The sequence below is a fragment of the Diabrotica undecimpunctata genome, chromosome 3 (genome assembly GCF_040954645.1).
Source record: "Diabrotica undecimpunctata isolate CICGRU chromosome 3, icDiaUnde3, whole genome shotgun sequence".
Classification (NCBI taxonomy): domain Eukaryota; kingdom Metazoa; phylum Arthropoda; class Insecta; order Coleoptera; family Chrysomelidae; genus Diabrotica; species Diabrotica undecimpunctata.
Window position 1 is genome coordinate 56,098,929 of NC_092805.1, and position 18,217 is coordinate 56,117,145.

General features: G+C 31.1%; 2 protein-coding genes across 2 annotated transcripts in view; one reads left to right on the forward strand and one right to left on the reverse strand.

Annotated features, from left to right (window-relative positions):
* The window catches only part of LOC140436825 (equilibrative nucleoside transporter 1-like), a 129,489-nt gene that overhangs the window by 38,528 nt on the left and 72,744 nt on the right, over positions 1-18,217 (reverse strand). The window lies entirely within an intron of this gene.
* Positions 1,461-2,777, forward strand: LOC140435612 (galactosylgalactosylxylosylprotein 3-beta-glucuronosyltransferase P-like). Its single transcript, XM_072524357.1, has one exon. The coding sequence runs from the start codon at positions 1,645-1,647 to the stop codon at positions 2,623-2,625; it is 981 nt and encodes a 326-aa protein (XP_072380458.1). The 5' UTR covers positions 1,461-1,644; the 3' UTR covers positions 2,626-2,777.

Genomic DNA, 18,217 nt, shown 5'->3' on the forward strand with positions numbered 1-18,217 from the left:
CATTAAGTTTGTAAGTAGTGAATTTTTAATTAATTATACCAACACAATTTATTCATCACATTTGTAGCTCCCTGATGAAGGACATAACCAATGTCCGAAAGCTTGGAATAAAGATTTAAAAGAGTACACGTTTCATTTTTTATTGTTGCAAACCCAATATTTAACGTTTATTTCCTTACTTTGTCAGCAAAGACTTCTGATTCTTATATATATATATATATATATATATATATATATATATATATATATATATATATATATATATATATATATATATATATATGTTACTATATGTTATGTTATTATATGTTTATTAACTAGAAATAATCTAACGTAAACGATTTATAAACAATTATAGTAATACCAACAAAAGTAGTGTTAACATAAACAAACCCCTAGGACATTTTTTTTCTAACAAAGGGGGTGTAAAATCAATATCCTGTATATTAAAAAACAGATAATATATTATCATTTCTCACCATAAAATAATGAAATAACGTTAAATTTTTCAAAATTGCACTATCATAAATAATTATTATTTACATTTTTAGTCATTTGGCGTAACATATCCAGTTTTAAACTTTAACATATTAATTTTACACAATGAGTTCTTGTAATGTCGGAAGATTGCTATTTTTATATACATATGTCAAATTATTTCGTTTCGCTGGTGATGTGTGCACAGTTCTCGTATGCCAAACTAATATCTCTGAACAACATGAAGCTAGCATCTGAGCATCCTTAGCTTCAAACGGCGCAAGGCTTCTCAAAAATCCATCTTCTTCATATCCCGCTGTGTAGGGCATCTTAGCATTAGGACGCGCCAAAAGAAACTCGACCGAAACAGCAAAACCTGCCAAATCTACCGGAAACTTCCTACCACCAATCCATCCATCATAGAAATCTATAAATTTGCAGTTTTCTACAATAGGACTACTTAATCCTGTAATACTTAATACTGTAATGATGGACTCTCAAAATTATTTACAATACATTTTTTTATTCGTATACCGAAAATAGCCACCCTAACAACAAAACACACACACATACAGATATATATATATATATATATATATATATATATATATATATATATATATATATATATAGATATATATATATATATATCTGTATGTGTGTGTGTTTTGTTGTTAGGGTGGCTATTTTCGGTATACGAATAAAAAAATGTATTGTAAATAATTTTGAGAGTCCATCATTACATGAGAAATGAATTTTGTTAACCAAGTAAATATTCTTAGATTAGGTAGATAATTTTTCAGTGTTCTATTTATATAATTCGGTAACTAATATCTACATCTTTAAAAACATATTTATAATTATACTAATCAATTGTTTGTTTCAATGCTTAATTCAAGACAGTATTTATTACACCACTGCTTTAATGTGATAAAAAATCGATAATCAAAATCCGGAAGTGTAATCTAATCGGATATTTTATCCCGTAAACTTTGCAGGTTAATATTTTAACATCAATTTATAAACATCGGAAAATAGTTCCAATTAAATCTTAATAACATTATGTCTCACAAGTAAAAAATCATTTATTCGGGCAATATATCTACAAAAGTTTGCTTTAATTTCCAAAAACTAGTGCGTTCTTTCTTTTTCGTCGTTTATTCTGTAATGGTATTACTGGAATCTGTTGCAAATGACTTTGAAACACAAAAACTTTTGCCTCTACCTCAAGAAGAAATTGTGCAAAAGAAATTTGCTGATCGAGATATGAAGAAAACTAGAAAAATTGTGATTTTACTTTGTTTGTGTGTAGTGGTAATGATAACTCAGTTTTATGTGATAACACAAAATGTTAAAATTGAAGCCTCAAATCACTACAGTAAAGAGGAAACCGAGTTAGCAGAATTATATGTAATAACACCAACATTTAAGAAACCTGAGCAAATACCAGAGCTAGTGCGTTTATCACAAACTTTGTTGCTGATTCCTAAATTGACTTGGTTGGTGGTAGAAGATGGGTATGAAAAGAATGATCTTGTTGAAGCTGTTTTAAAAAGAAAAATTGGATTAAACTATAGATACTTACTAGCACCCATGCCTGAAAAATATCGAAACAGTTCCTACGCAAAACCCAAAGGAGTTTCCAATAGGAATAAAGGTTTGGAATGGATAAGAAAATATGCCCAAAATGGCGTGTTATATTTTGCCGACGACGATAATACATATGATGTAGAACTATTTCACGAAATTAGAAAAACCAAAACAGTGTCCTTATTTCCTGTTGGTTTAGTCACAGAATTAGGATTAAGTAGTCCTATTGTAGAAAACTGCAAATTTATAGATTTCTATGATGGATGGATTGGTGGTAGGAAGTTTCCGGTAGATATGGCAGGTTTTGCTGTTTCGGTCGAGTTTCTTTTGGCGCGTCCTAATGCTAAGATGCCCTACACAGCGGGATATGAAGAAGATGGATTTTTGAGAAGCCTTGCGCCGTTTGAAGCTAAGGATGCTCAGATGCTAGCTTCATGTTGTTCAGAGATATTAGTTTGGCATACGAGAACTGTGCACACATCACCAGCGAAACGAAATAATTTGACATATGTATATAAAAATAGCAATCTTCCGACATTACAAGAACTCATTGTGTAAAATTAATATGTTAAAGTTTAAAACTGGATATGTTACGCCAAATGACTAAAAATGTAAATAATAATTATTTATGATAGTGCAATTTTGAAAAATTTAACGTTATTTCATTATTTTATGGTGAGAAATGATAATATATTATCTGTTTTTTAATATACAGGATATTGATTTTACACCCCCTTTGTTAGAAAAAAAATGTCCTAGGGGTTTGTTTATGTTAACACTACTTTTGTTGGTATTACTATAATTGTTTATAAATCGTTTACGTTAGATTATTTCTAGTTAATAAACATATAATAACATAACATATAGTAACATATATATATATATATATATATATATATATATATATATATATATATATATATATATATATATATATGTATATATAATGAATCAGAAGTCTTTGCTGACAACGTAAGGAAATAAACGTTAAATATTGGGTTTGCAACAATAAAAAATGAAACGTGTACTCTTTTAAATCTTTATTCCAAGCTTTCGGACATTGGTTATGTCCTTCATCAGGGAGCTACAAATGTGATGAATAAATTGTGTTGGTATAATTAATTAAAAATTCACTACTTACAAACTTAATGAGGTTTTTATAATTATAATTCTTTTTTTTTTTAATTATTAATATGAAAACAAAAATACTAGAAAACACAAAAAAAAACAGTTAAAAAAAGATTTTTTGTGAGTTTATTTCCCATATTAAAATCAAACTTAGAACTTTCATTTTCCAAAAAAGAAAACTTTTTCGTATGCTTAATCATTACAGAAAATTCATTTAAATCGAAAAATTTTACAAAATTATTTTGCAATCTTAATATAAGGAAAAATGAATAATTTTCAAAATTATGCAGGTCAAAAACTAAAACTTTTAAACATTTCAAAACTTTTTTACACATAAAAGAGTATTCAAGCTTTTAAACCCATTTTGAAAAATTAAAATCAGTCGATCAGAATAGCCTAGGGATTTGTTTTAAACAAGATGGATTTTTAAATTTAAAATTTTAGCCCTATAAACAATTTGAGTAACTTCATTGATTGTTAATCAATTTTAATTTTCAAAAATGATATTAAAAGTACTTCAAAAGAAGCTTAAAAAAATAAAATGATCGATTCATTAGTTTTGGAGTTATGATCGGTCGTACAATAAAAGTATAGGGTTCTAAGGTCTGCTTTTTTTATTATGTCTAGTAGGTCCTTAATTATATATATATATATATATATATATATATATATATATATATATATATATATATATATATATATATATATTACAGAAATAATTTCTAATTTTCATGCCATAGTTAATTATTTAATAACTTATTATTTGACTATATTTTGTAAAAAACAATAATAATAATTTAATAAAATAAATTGGAATCTAATAAAATAAAATATCTTAGGATAAACGTCTAAAAAATTAATAAATTACTTTTTGGTGATGTTGATTTACAAAATTAAGTGAAAAATTTCAACGATCCATATGCTTTACGCGAGCAAATAAAAAATGCAGGTCTTAAAATCATAGCTACGTTGTATGTGGGTAAAAGATTTAAAGTTGAATTGAATACTCTCCGATATTTATGTTTTAAAAAAGGATTCCAGAAAAAGAACTTTTATTTATTAATGCTTCCATCTACTTAATCTGCAGCAGAACAACACTGTTATAGAGTATATTATAGGTTCAACAATGGCTGAGTAATAATTTGAACTCTACAAAGGATGTCTTACTAGAATCTCTTGAAGAAAATGCGTTTCAATTAGAATACAAAGAGGTCAGCGATGAAGACGAGAGTGAAGAATACGGTAGTTAGCCAAACTGTAAAAAGCCTAGAGAGCGATATTAAACACATAATGAAATATAATTTAATTATAGTAAAAATAACAAAATACTTAAAATTTGAACAATTTTTTGAATTTATAATAATGATAATTACAATAAATAGTGAAGAATAAATGACTTTATCTATAAACCATTATTATGATAAATAAATGTGTGCGATACATAAAGCTAGTTTCACGGTAATTAATTTTTAGTTGTTTAAAGGGTCTATAAATTGTATTAATACGTACTTACAAATTGCTTGAATAGAAGCAGAAATAATTGAAATTATAAGCGCGAGGCGATTTTGAACGCGTAAACTCAATATCGATTAAGCCGCGACGACCGCTCTCTTAACCCCCATCACTACCTAATGTCAGTTTTTTGACGGACGGACTTCTTTTTAATTGATATTTTAAAAAACTTGTAGTCGTCTGTAACCAATGTCAATTTGTACTCAATTACTGCTTCGTTTAATAAAGTTCTTTATTTAAAAAATAGGCCTTAGAACCTTATGCTTTTATTGTAAATCGCAGTGAAATTTGAACGATCATAACTACGGTACTAATGAACCGATCATCTTTTGTTTTCTTTCTTCTGAAACGTCTTTCAAAGTAAGTTTAACATCCGTTTTGAAAATTAAAATCGATCAATTAATTGATGAAGATATTCTTCAAATAGTTTTTATAAGCCTAAAATTTAAATAATTTTTAAAAATAATCCATACGTTCTTCTAATCTACGGATTTTAATTTAAAAAAAAAGGGTTGGAAAGCTTGAATGCTCTTCTATATGTAAAAAAAAGTATTTAGCAGTTTTAGTTTTTGACATACATACTTTTGAAAATTATTCATTTTTTTTTAATTTAGATTGCAAAACTATTTTGTAAAAACTATTGAGTCGATTTTAATGAAATTTTCTGTGATGACTAAACATATTAATAAGTTTTCTTTCCCGGAATATAAAGCTTCTAAGCTTGATTTTAATATGGGAAATAAACTCATAAAAAACCTTTTTTCTAATGTTTTTTGTGTTTATTGTATTTTTTTATTAATAATAATAATTTTTAAGATTTGAAACTAGCATTATCTCATGTAACATTCATTTACAAAACGTTGATCTTAAGTCTTATATAATATAATTTCTTACATAATAAGTATAAAATCTTATATTACATATTTTTTTCTAAAATCAATAGTTTTTGATATACATGAGAAAACAAAAAGGAAAAATATCGAATTTTTTAAATTTTGTAATATTTTGTACGATAAACAGTTAAGTCCACATTTTACAACTCACGCATAGTGAAATTATTTCACACCTAACTTAAAACAGGTACTGCCTGGACTATAAATAATCTTTTATAACTCTACTAATTTAATCCTATCTTTCAATCCAATTAATTCAACTCTAATTCAATCGATACTTAGCTACAGACTGTCCAAGTTACTCACCGTATTAATTTAATTTTAGAACGAAGGTACATATTGTAGTCTTCGTTATTAAAATAATCTTGGTATCGTTTTCAAAACATCGAGTTAGAATCTATGGAGAGGGCATCACGTGACTTCGGCCATATCATGACTTCGCATGACTCACTTCGGCCATATTGTTTTGACACTTTTGACAGATCGTATATGTTTATTTACGTTTGTTGTTTTTCGAATATTTTTAGTTTTATAATACTTTTATAGAAACTGTAATAATATATTGTGATAGTGCATAATAATGGTTTCTTGTTCTCAACGTAGTTGCAGTGGCAGAAGCAATGTTAATAAAAAATCTTCAGGAATAACGTTCTACAGGTTAGTATACAAATATGTAAACAAAGTAATGGCCCGTACTTCAGAGAATAAATTAATAGTATTTGACTGTATTACTTACTTTACTTTTTCGTGTCTGGATCCGACTACAGTTTTTCTGCCCAATATCGGGCTACGTCTACACCCTTTGTATTTGCGAGGGTATTATATCCATAAATCATCGAGGGTGCACTGTGATGGGCAAAGTCTGCATACTCCCAGGTGCTCCACGTTCTGTATTTCCCCACATTCACAAAGTGCGTCGCTGTCTGTCTTGATGCCCCATTTAATGAGGTTCTGTTTTACAGGGGCAACACCTGTGCGTATGCGATTCAGTGTCCGCCAGGTTCTCCAGTCCAGGTTCATTCCATTAGGTCGTTCTGGATGTAGGGGGAACAGTTCGGGAGGTTCGACGCTGACATTTCTCATAAACCTTTTCCTTGATTTAAGTCGGCTGATTCCTGGTGGTTCGTCAAACCCGTATAATTGGTGCCTTTCATCGAAAGTTTGTCTGAACTTCTCCACATATTGTGAGGCGCATCTACGGTCATCTGGTGATAAGAATCCAGCTACCCGGTACAGTAGGGGAAGGGGGGTAGGCTTTATTTAACCGGTAATTATTCTGCATGTTTCATTTAACGCCGTGGTGACTTGTTGGGCGTATCTAGATCTACCCCAGACGGGACAAGCATATTCCCCTGTTGAGAAACATAAGGCCTCAGCTGTTGTCTTCAAGACCTGGGGGTTTGCACCCCACTTGCTCCCTACAAGTTTCCGGAGAAGGTTGTTTCTCGTAGAAACCTTTTGTCTTGTGCTCTGACAGTGGAATTTATACGTTAGTGACCGGTCTAGTACTACTCCAAGATATTTGGGCCTATCAGTATGTTTCAAGCATTGTCCCTCCCAAGAAACATTCAGCTTTACATGCGCCAGTTGGTTGTTGAGATGGAATGCACATACTTGGGTTTTAGTAGGGTTTGGCTTTAATGAGTTTTGTTTGTAGTAAGTTGACATCATGTTTAAAGCCTCTTCCATTGTCGACTCTACTTGTGTGAGTGTTTTCCCCTTTATGGCTATACCAAGGTCATCAGCGTAGACAAAACTCTCAGTCTGAGGGTGCATTGGTTGGTCGTTGGTGTAGATGTTAAATAAGGACGGCGCCAGAACGCTTCGTTGAGGTAGGCCATTTTTTTGGGTTCTCCATCTGCTCTTCTTTCCATTTAGCAAAACGTAGAAACGTCTATTACACAACAGTGATCTAATGATATTTACCAGGTCGTAGTCAAGCACAGTATTATAGATCTTAGTTAGCAGGGTTCTGTGGTTTATCGTATCATAGGCCGCTGTGAGGTCTATCAAGGCTACTCCCACTATCTCTTTCTGCTCAAATCCCTTCTCTATGTATTCTGTTAGGTTCAGCACTTAGAATGTGCATGATTTACCTGGTCTGAAGCCTGCTTGTGTCGGATTAGTTTTGCATCTAATTTTTCCTGGATGCGGTTTAAAATGAGGCGTTCATACAATTTATACAAATGGCATAGCAGGGATATCGGACGGTAGCTACTCGGTAGTTCAGGGTCTTTCCCAGGTTTCAGAAGGGCTACTACTTTTGATTTACGCCACATTTTTGGAATCTGGTAGGTAGAGCGACAGATGTTAAATAGATCGAGCACCCATTGTCTCGCTTTTTGCCCGAGGTGTTTTGTCTGCTCTGTTAGGATTTCGTCCACTCCAGGTGATTTTCCATTTTTCATACAGTCAATACCATTTTTACGCTCTTCGATGGTAAATGGGTTTCGCAAGAGAGTTGTTTCCTGGTCTTGAGTTCTTATAATCTCTGGCGTTTTGCAACGATTGTTTGTTTTGCCATTCAGAAGCAGTTGGTGGGCTATCTGATTTGGCGTTATTGCACATAGCTCTTTCATGTGGGATCACCAACAAGTTTTTTGATCATATTCCAAGCCTGCTTACTACTGTGCGTCATATCCATTTTACTTAAAGTCTCGCTCCACCGTTGTTGTCTGGAGGCACTTAGTGTTTGCTGCAGTCTCTCCCCTATCTCTGCCGTAACTTCGCTAAATGGGTCTTTACTATATTCTTCGGTGTACTTTGTCATAATGTCTTTTGCTTCATCGTTCAGACCAGATATGTAATGTTGTTGACATCCTCTGGGTATGTGTTTACATGAGATTCGTTTTACCGTTTGACACAAGTTTGATGAACGCGTTATAGTTCTTGGGGATCGGGATTATATTTTTCACTTATGTTTCCAATTCATCAGCAAATTTTGCCCAGTTCGCTTTTTTGAAATTAAACCTTCGTTTGAAAGGGATTTTGGGAGCTTTTATAGCGCTGTAAACGGTTATTCCCACGAGCCTATGTTGCGTCTTCGGCATAGGCTTATATAGCTTCCCAACGCAACGGTCCTCTAAAGACATGCTGATGAAGGTGAGATCAGGGTTGTAACCTTTCTTCCATATTTTGCTCTGGAACGAATAGGGCAGTTTTGGGTCATGTAGAAGTGCCAGGTTGTTTTGTTCAGCCAACGATTCCACAAGATCTCCATTCTTATCAGTTGAAGCGTAGCCCCAATGGACATTATAACTATTAAAATCACCCAGAATGAATCTGGTTTTTTTGAGAAGCGAAATTTTTTGGAGGGGAGAAAACAAAGTCTCTCTGGGGTGGTTTATACACAGATGTCACTGTGCAGGCTCCTATTTCGACGGTCAGAATTTCAATGTCGTTGTAGCATGTTTTTTCAGCTGATGTTACATCAATATCTCTTCTCACGAAGATGGCGCTTCCATGTTTTGCACTTGGATGTTCAATGATGATAAGCTGCATTCCCTCAACGCTAGGTCTATATGCTGATGTCACGGTGAGTCTCTTGTATACATAATATATCACACTTGTGGATTTTACACAGTTCATACAAAATTTCCTGTTTGTTACAAGTAATACCCTCAATGTTTATGGTCATCATTGTCAGTGTAGGCTCTGAGAAGAGCCGTTGATTCTCGTTACTTGTTCGGATCCAGTGGTGGAAGGATTGGCCGCCCGAGGGGCGTTTCCAGGGAGTGCCAGTGACATTTTGTTCTTATAATATCACTTGCGTGGATACTCCTTCCGTGCTTCACTTGACTGTATTAATTTATCTTTATGTATAATATATCGTGTTTTTAGTGTTTACCGCGGGATAAATAAATCATAGTTTATTAAAAATGTATTGCACTTTGTAGATTATGATTAAACCTTCTGAATAACTAGTCATATTTTTATAGTAGTTTTAATATTATTGAGTCCGGCCATGATCCCACCGCCATATTGGTATCACCGTTAGCCACGCCTACCTACGCCGTTTTTAATACACACGTTAATATGTTCATAGCTTCTCCATAGATTCTAACTCGATGGTCATAACTCATAATCGTGTCTTTATTAATGTGGTTATATTCTTCTTATTTTACACTTCAAATTGAGTGACAATCACACCTGTCAATGGCGCGAAATTTAAATAAAAGACTACAATATCTTATTATTTTTTGTTCAATGTGCACGTTTCTGACGCGAATGTAATTATCTTGCCAAAGCAAAAATGTTTAAAACATAAAATCATTTATTTTCAGTTCTTATTTTTGTGGCGTTGTTTTCGGTTTCCTATATTTTCAAGTTATTTATTTTCATCTACATATGTGTTTCTTGGAATTTATATATTATTTTGATTGTAATTTCAACTATTATATGATTTCCTTATATAACTTACCTTTCTACTACATTTATTTTGTATTCAATTCCTTGATGTATAAATCTTTTTTTCTGCTTTCTCAAGATTATTTATTGTAATTATCCGTTACTTCTTGCTAGTATTTCACAAGGTAGTTTATATCGACAGAATAGCTTCATACCATAGAACTGATTCACCTTGTTGGCTTCAATCGATCCCTGATAGACCAGTTATTAGAGAATAATAACTATAAACGAGGGAGCAGCGTTACGACAGTTCCGTGGGATTTATTTCATATAGAAAAAGTCCTTTGACGAAAAAGAAGAAGTATAATTTTCAGATGTGGAGCTTACAGCTACTTATTATTTTTTTAAATACCATTCTTTGGTATATTTTATAGTAACAAATATAACGGAATTTGTCACAAAAGTTGATAGGTGCGGCAGATAAACGGCCAATTAGAAATATCTCGAAAATTAAAAGTAAGTGAATTATGAAAATTGGATAATGAAAATTGGAGTTTTGAAGAGTGAACTGTTTAATGAAAATATTTTCATCTATTTGCTACTTCCGGTTATACCGGAAGTTGCTTATAACTTGGTTTTTTTAATGAGACACTCTATATATTTTTTAATTTTAAAAATATTTACGTTATTCTAAACATTTTTTGTTAATACTTCCCTATATCTACTGTAAACCGTTTTTGAATTATAATGGTTTTTATATGAAAATAACACTTTTCTACCATATATATATATATATATATATATATATATATATATATATATATATATATATATATATATATTGTTATGATATGTAAAATCGAGAAAAATATTGGTTTGTTTAAAAATATTTCAAAATTCAATAACATTAAAATAATTCAGATAAGTAGGATAATATCCAACAAACATTTCGAAGAAGGAGAGTTATTAATTTCTTGAATTACCTGTACTAAACAAAGTATAAGCTTTGCATAAATTATTTCTTTGTTATACTTGAGTGACCCGCATAAGTTTAAGTGAAAGCCACAGACAATTGAACGGGGTTTTTCAAAATACATTATTGCAGTGATTAAAGACAATAGAAGGGATTATAAAAAGTGGTTTTTGTTAGTTTTTAAGAAATATAGAAAAATATTATTTGTAAACAAGTTTTAGGAAATTTATAATTATAGGTAAAAATTTGTTTGTTATCGAAATAAAAAAATGGGGGAATTGTGACGAGTTTTGATTGGCGGAGATTGAAAAAGGTGGGATAGGTATGTAGGAGTGAGAGTTTGGCTAGATTTAGGAGAGAAAAGAGATAGGGCAGTTGGTTTTCAAAATCTGTAAGAGGAACAGTGATTGTTCTCTGGCGGTTCCTGAAATGTAGCAAGCAGTAGTGTTGAATGTTAGTGAGTTTTTGTGGAGTTAGTGTATCTGACAGAAGCTGAAGTAGCAAAATATTGTAAGTCATATTTTCCTACTTATATTCCAAGAGTCACTGTTCAGGCCAACGAGAGATTCAGTTTATCGTAAAGAGAAGATATTCCAAGAGTCATTTTTCACTCGGGCCAACGAGAGATTCAGTTTATCGAGAGGAGAAAAGCTATCATAATTTGAATGATTTTTGCTTTTGAAGGAGATCATTAAGGACGATATACTTGCAACAATCTGTGTAAGATTGCTGATTACATAGGGAGCGGTTGAGAGGAGATAATATAGTCTACAAGGAACAAGGATTTGGACCACTCATCATCAGAGAGAGATATTTTGTTTTCTGCAGTTTTTTCTTTTATTGATAACACAATTTTTACACTTAATTTAGAAAGGATATAAATATTTTGATTAGGAGAGAATAGTTCGGAATTTTGAGATTTCAATTAATATTGTTTGTACCATAAATTTTGATTGTTCACGTACGGAGAACAAAATTTTGAGAATCCTTATATGAGATTTGTTTATTGAAAACTTTTGAGTGTGAATTATTTCATTATTTTTATTTCAATATATAGTGTTAGATCATATGTGTTTTTTATTATTCCGGTATTCTCTGGACCTTACCTTTCACATGTAATAGCATAGATATTGAAGCACGAATTTAACCCTGAGATAAAAGAATTAAAAATTGTGATAGAGTCATAATCATATCATTTAAATAATTTTAATTAATCAAAAAAATTAATTAGCTAATTATTGCTTGGCGCACCAAGACTCTAAATATCACAATAATATATATATATATATATATATATATATATATATATATATATATATATATATATATATATATATATATATATTGTTATGATGTATTGTTTGTTTGAATGATGAGCAATGAGTATTTTTAATAATATAGGGTTTTTATCGCGGTTCTCAAAGAATTAGTTTGTAAGTATTTTTTTAAATTATCTTTATTATAACTATTATGAAACACACATATATATCTAACCTAGCCAATGTAAATTTAAAATAAACTATCTTTAAATTGATATTCTTATAAAACTAATTAAATTCTATAGACAATGTAAAATTTAAACAAACTATCTTCAAAATTGAAATTGTTATGACACTAACTAAATTATATTAACAAAATTTTGTACCTTTCTTTCACTGAATGCCTAAATGAACTGTTTTCCACTATATAGATTCTAATCACCACTGACTGTCTTCGTACTTCGGTTATCCTTGTTTTTGTGAAATTACTTTTTCCAATTATCAGCTTCTACCAATTTAAGATATATTTTTCTTCACCAGCATTTATAAACCACCAAGCAAACCAGCAAAACAGCATTTATATTTATTCTTCTTTTCAATATACCAATATCCAATTATTATAAGTTGATTTATACTAATCTCCAATCATAATATAATTTTAATTTCTTACAATATTCTTCTAATATACTTTTTTAATCTTCAATAATTATTTGTGTATCATTATAAATGTGCATTAAAATATATGCATAATTTTTTTTCTTCATTTAACTCACTATATTAAACAATTGGACTATTTGTAACTGATTGACTAATTGAATGGACTGGACGGACTTTCTTACTAAACTGCTTGACTGACTTACTAAAACTGTGAACAATTGACTTCACTAACTAAATGTGTCTATCTTCTACTAACTTTCATAATAAACTCGCCATCTTGAATCCAAATCACGGGTATTTATATCTTTTCAATCTTCCAGAACCATCTGGTAAGAAATCATGTTCGATTTAGTTCTATTTCTTCTATATGGATGTTCTTGAAAAAAGTATCTATTCGATCCACCGACATAATCATTATTCCAGAATGTTCCAACATAAACACAGGTCAAATTCTGCATTCTGGAGAATTCGTTAATGTTCTATTGATAATTTTGTTGACATTTAGGCTTTTCAGATCAGAATAAACATTTAAATCATTAAATATATATATAAATTAAACATTTTAAACTAACATTATTATTATAACCCCACTTTATATTCCTAAAAATTCTTAATTTCTGTCAGTCACTTACTGTATAGTTGGTTGCCTATGCACATGGCTCACTTAAATATATTTACAACATTAAAATACCACTTTTTACAATTATTATATGCTAATTTCTTAAAAATGCCCTCACATAAATAATTTTTATTAAATTCTCTAGTATATAACTTATTAAAATAACCAAATATCTAATATTATCTAATGTGTAACTTATAAATTAATTTTTTAAATAATATCATTTCAATATATATATATATATATATATATATATTATCGTTTACAGTGTAAAGTTGCCTTTTTATTATACAGGGTGCTGTGAAAATTGGCATAAAACCGGCATTCTAAATTTTTGCCCAATTCCTTTTTTTTTTAATAGGATACCCTGTATGTGATTCATTATTTTAGAAGAATACGTTTCTTACTGTGGATCTGTATTAGTATTCCCTAACCTATCTCTTGCAGTTTTCAAATAAATTAACTTTATCCATGTCTAATTTTCTTGACAAAACAATAATGGTTCATTTAGGATATACAAATGATGTTTTTTTAAATTTAATTATAATTTACGGTGAGTGTAACAGAATAAGTATCCAGAACTTGCCGTGTTTTGCTGAGAGATTTCCTGAGAAGCCTCGACCAAATCATAAAACTATCAAACTTTCGTTGAACAACTGTTCCCAGTTTGGTCAGTTTCTAAGTATAAGGAGCAAGCCCAAAACCCACGTCACGTCGATAATGAATCCTTCAAATTCATATCCTTGGATATTTTGCAGCTAATCCAAATTCATCCTTACGGAAATGTGAGCAATTGTTATAGGTATGAACTAGAACAATTCACAGAATTAAAAAAAAAAACATTGAACCCCTTATTGGTATACACTAGCTCAACATATACGTCCTGGAGATTATGTAAGACGTGTAGAATTTTGTGAATGAATCTTAATGAAATGCAAAGATCAAGATTTTACAAAAAAAATATTTGGTGTAATGAATCGAAGTTTACAAAAAATGGTATATTTAACCGCCATAACAGTCACATTTGAACGAAGAACGTTACTGCCCTTTCTAAGGCAAGTAATTGTACCAGAACTGTACGCTTTACATAATAATAAGGCTAACAAGGCTTATTTTCAGCAAGATGGAGCACCGGCATCCCAATATTTGAAAAGGCGGCACATTGAATAACGATCCGTTTCTCTGACCACCAAAATCTCCACAATTGTCACCGTTAGATTACTATATTTGGGGACATGTCAAAAATAAGTTGTTCTCTGAAACTGTCAATACTAATGAAGATATGATAAACAAAGTTCTTCAAATTTTTAACGAAATAGTTGAAGAATCAATATAAGAGCTACTAATGAAAATCTGATTAAAACAGTTCATAAATGTTTGGAATTTGATGAGCAACATTTTGAACAGTTATTACATTAATAAGCTAGTGACTATTTTCTTGATAGCATCTTTTTAATTGTTTAATGTTTAACGTACAATATGAAAGTTGTAAATTTACACAACATAGTCTATAAAAAAAATAAATTTTTTGTGACAAAAGCGTATAAATCCAATTTATTTGAAAACTGATCTAAGATAATGAATCACATACAGGGTGTCCTATTTGAGAAAAAGAAATTAGGCAAAAATTTAAGATGCCGGATTTATGCTAATTTTGACAGCACCCCGTATTTATGAAAAAGGCTTTATACTGTATAAAACTTTATATTGTAAAAGATAAAGCTGTATGTGGTTAATAAGTTCCTAAGGAATTTAATTTTTTATTTAAATTATATTATACGATATTGAACTTTATGTAGTGTAATTTTCATCTCAAAAACAGTTCACAATAGGTATAGGAAAGTATTCACAAAAAATGTTCAGAATAACAGTAAATATTTCTAAAATTTAAAAATATACAGGGTGTCCTATTAAAAAAACGAAGTTATAAGCAACTTCGTTTACTACTACAAAAATATTTTCATTAAATAGTTCACTCTTCAAAACCCCTTTAATCCAATGTTCATGATTCAGTTACCGTTAGTTGTCGGGATATTTTTATCTGGCCGTTTATCTGCCGAGACCTGTATATCAGCGGTGCTCAAAGGGTCGATCGCGATCGACCCGTCGATCGACAAAGTTTTTGAAGTCGATCGTGATTCACGGAAAAAATACGGGGACTGACCTAACTCACCACACGTGCATGATCGAAATAATTATGATGCTATCTCTTCACCCGAAAGTTGCGGTAATGCCGATTCGGCATATCAGCATTCACAGATAAATTATAAATTAAATATTTTAAACTAGGAGTGTACTGTATCGGCATTGTATTGCTGTTAGTCAAGCATTGATCATTTATTACTAAATGACGACGAGTAAAATATTTTAGTAATATATTATTTACATTAATATTTGAAACTCGATATGAGTGCCACGAAAAAGAGTAAAACATATCATTTTAATAATGCGTGAGAAGACGAATTCCTGTTGACTATAATGAAAGATAAGTGTGTTTGGCTTGTTTGTCGGTCTTCCGTTCCTCTGCCCAAACGCGAAAATTTAGAATGGTATTATACAACTTTGCATAAAAAATTATGAAAATGATTTTCCACAAAACAGTTTGTGCAAGATGTGCAGTGTAGAAAACGGAAAGTGCAAGACTTGCAAAGTAGTTTAAAGACGGAACAATCAATGTTCACTAGTCCTCTTAAACAATCAGTAGCTGCAACAATTGCGTCGTTTCAAAGTTTTATATATTGGCACAAAATAAAAAACCATTTGAAGATGAAGAGGTAGTGAAGGAAGCATTCATTGAGGACACGAATGTATTATTTGAGGACTTCAAAAATAAAACACATATTATGTCTGCCATCAAAGAAGTACAGTTATCACGTCCAACAGTTACTAGACGTATCAAAATCATGGGTAAAGATTTAGAAAGCCAAGTTAAAAGTGATATTATGAAGTGTATGTATTTTCTTTGCAATATGACGAGTCAACTGATATGACTGATACCGCCCAGTTGTATATTTTCATTCGGATGGTATTTTCTGACATGTTGGTTAAAGAAGAATTGTTAACAATGCTGCCTCTGAAAGAAAAAACTCGCGGAGAAGATATATACAACATTTTTATAAATTTTGTGAAACAATACGAGCTACCGATTTACAAACTCGTGTGTATTACAACAGATGGTGCATTATCCATGACTGACGTTAACAATGTATTTGTTGCATTATGTCGAGCTAACGATGACTTTCCATCGTTTTTTTCATTTCATTGCATCATTCACCAGCAAGTTTTATGTTCCAAAATTTTAAATATGGACGACATCATGAAGATGACAACAAAAATTGTGAATTCAATCAGAGCGCGAAGCTTGCAACGACGTCTTTTTAAATCGCAATTGGAAGCCAGCGACTCTGTGGAACACACTGATTCACTTCTGCATGCAGATGTAAGGTGGTTGAGCCGTGAGAAATTTTTAGATAGGTTCCAGGAGCTTATTACTGCCCGAAATATTTTATTTTTTAGAAGAACGAGGGGACGACACTCATCTACTTCAAAATGAAAAATGGTTCAGTGATCTGGCTTTCCTAACAGATTTAACAAATCATTTAAACCTCCTTAATTTTGAATTACAAGGTAAAAATAAAACAATTATCGATATGATGAGCGCAATACATTATTTTGTCAACAAATTGAAATTATTGATTAAGCAAATTAGCAGAAAGGATTTAAACAACTTTCCATCGTTGAACAAAAGGGTAGCCGCTCATTTGAATTATGTTTATTACGAGACGGAGCTGCAAGCACTTCATAGCGAGTGTGAAAGACGCTTCGCTAATTTTAAAAAACTAACAAATATTGTAACATTCATGTCTAACCCATTTTCTTTTCAAGACGTGGAAAAATAGCCACTGAAATATCCGTTACGTTCAATATGGAGATCATTTCCGTCCAAAATGAGGTACTGAAAATAATTTCGGATATACACCTTAAATCCAGAGAAATATCCGTCTTTGAGACAAGACTCTGCAGCTCACAGCATTCTTTGGATCAACATACTTGTGTGAGTCTGCATTTTCCCAAATGAAGATAGTGAAATCAAAATATCCTAACCGGCTAACTGACGAACATCTCTCTTCATGCTTGCATTTGGCCCTCGGTAATTACGTACCATCATATAAAATACTTGTGGATAATATGCAGATATGCATCAACATTCAAATAAAATTATTATGAAAAACATGACTTTAATTACAACTCTCTGTAGTTACAACTTTTCAACTAGAAATGTGCAATAAAATTTTTATTTTGAAAATTGTTTTTTTTTTTACTATGCTTTGTTTTTAAACCAGAAGAAGTAAACTAAAGAGACAGATTCACACCCAAGAAAGTCACTAGAAAAGTTACCAAATAAATCTTCTTTTTTGGTTGATCATATCGGCCTTCGACGGTAATCCAAAAATATTATATTAGACTAATACGTCGCTAAAGAGTTCTAAAAACAACTGTTTTTTATATAAAAGCAGACTAAAAATTTAAAAATTAAAAGAATAACGCAGAAAACACAAAAAATCGCCGACATGACTTAATTAACCTATGAAATTCCATTAGTGTCAAAATTTTATAACAGTGGATTAAACTTGCCTGAGGTTGGACCAATTACAAACAAACATTGCGGTGCGATAAATCTGAATTACTCCTCCCGGTTTAAAAACAGGGTATAGCAGTGGATCTCCGGACGCTTGCAGTTTATGTGGTAGATCCCATGCAG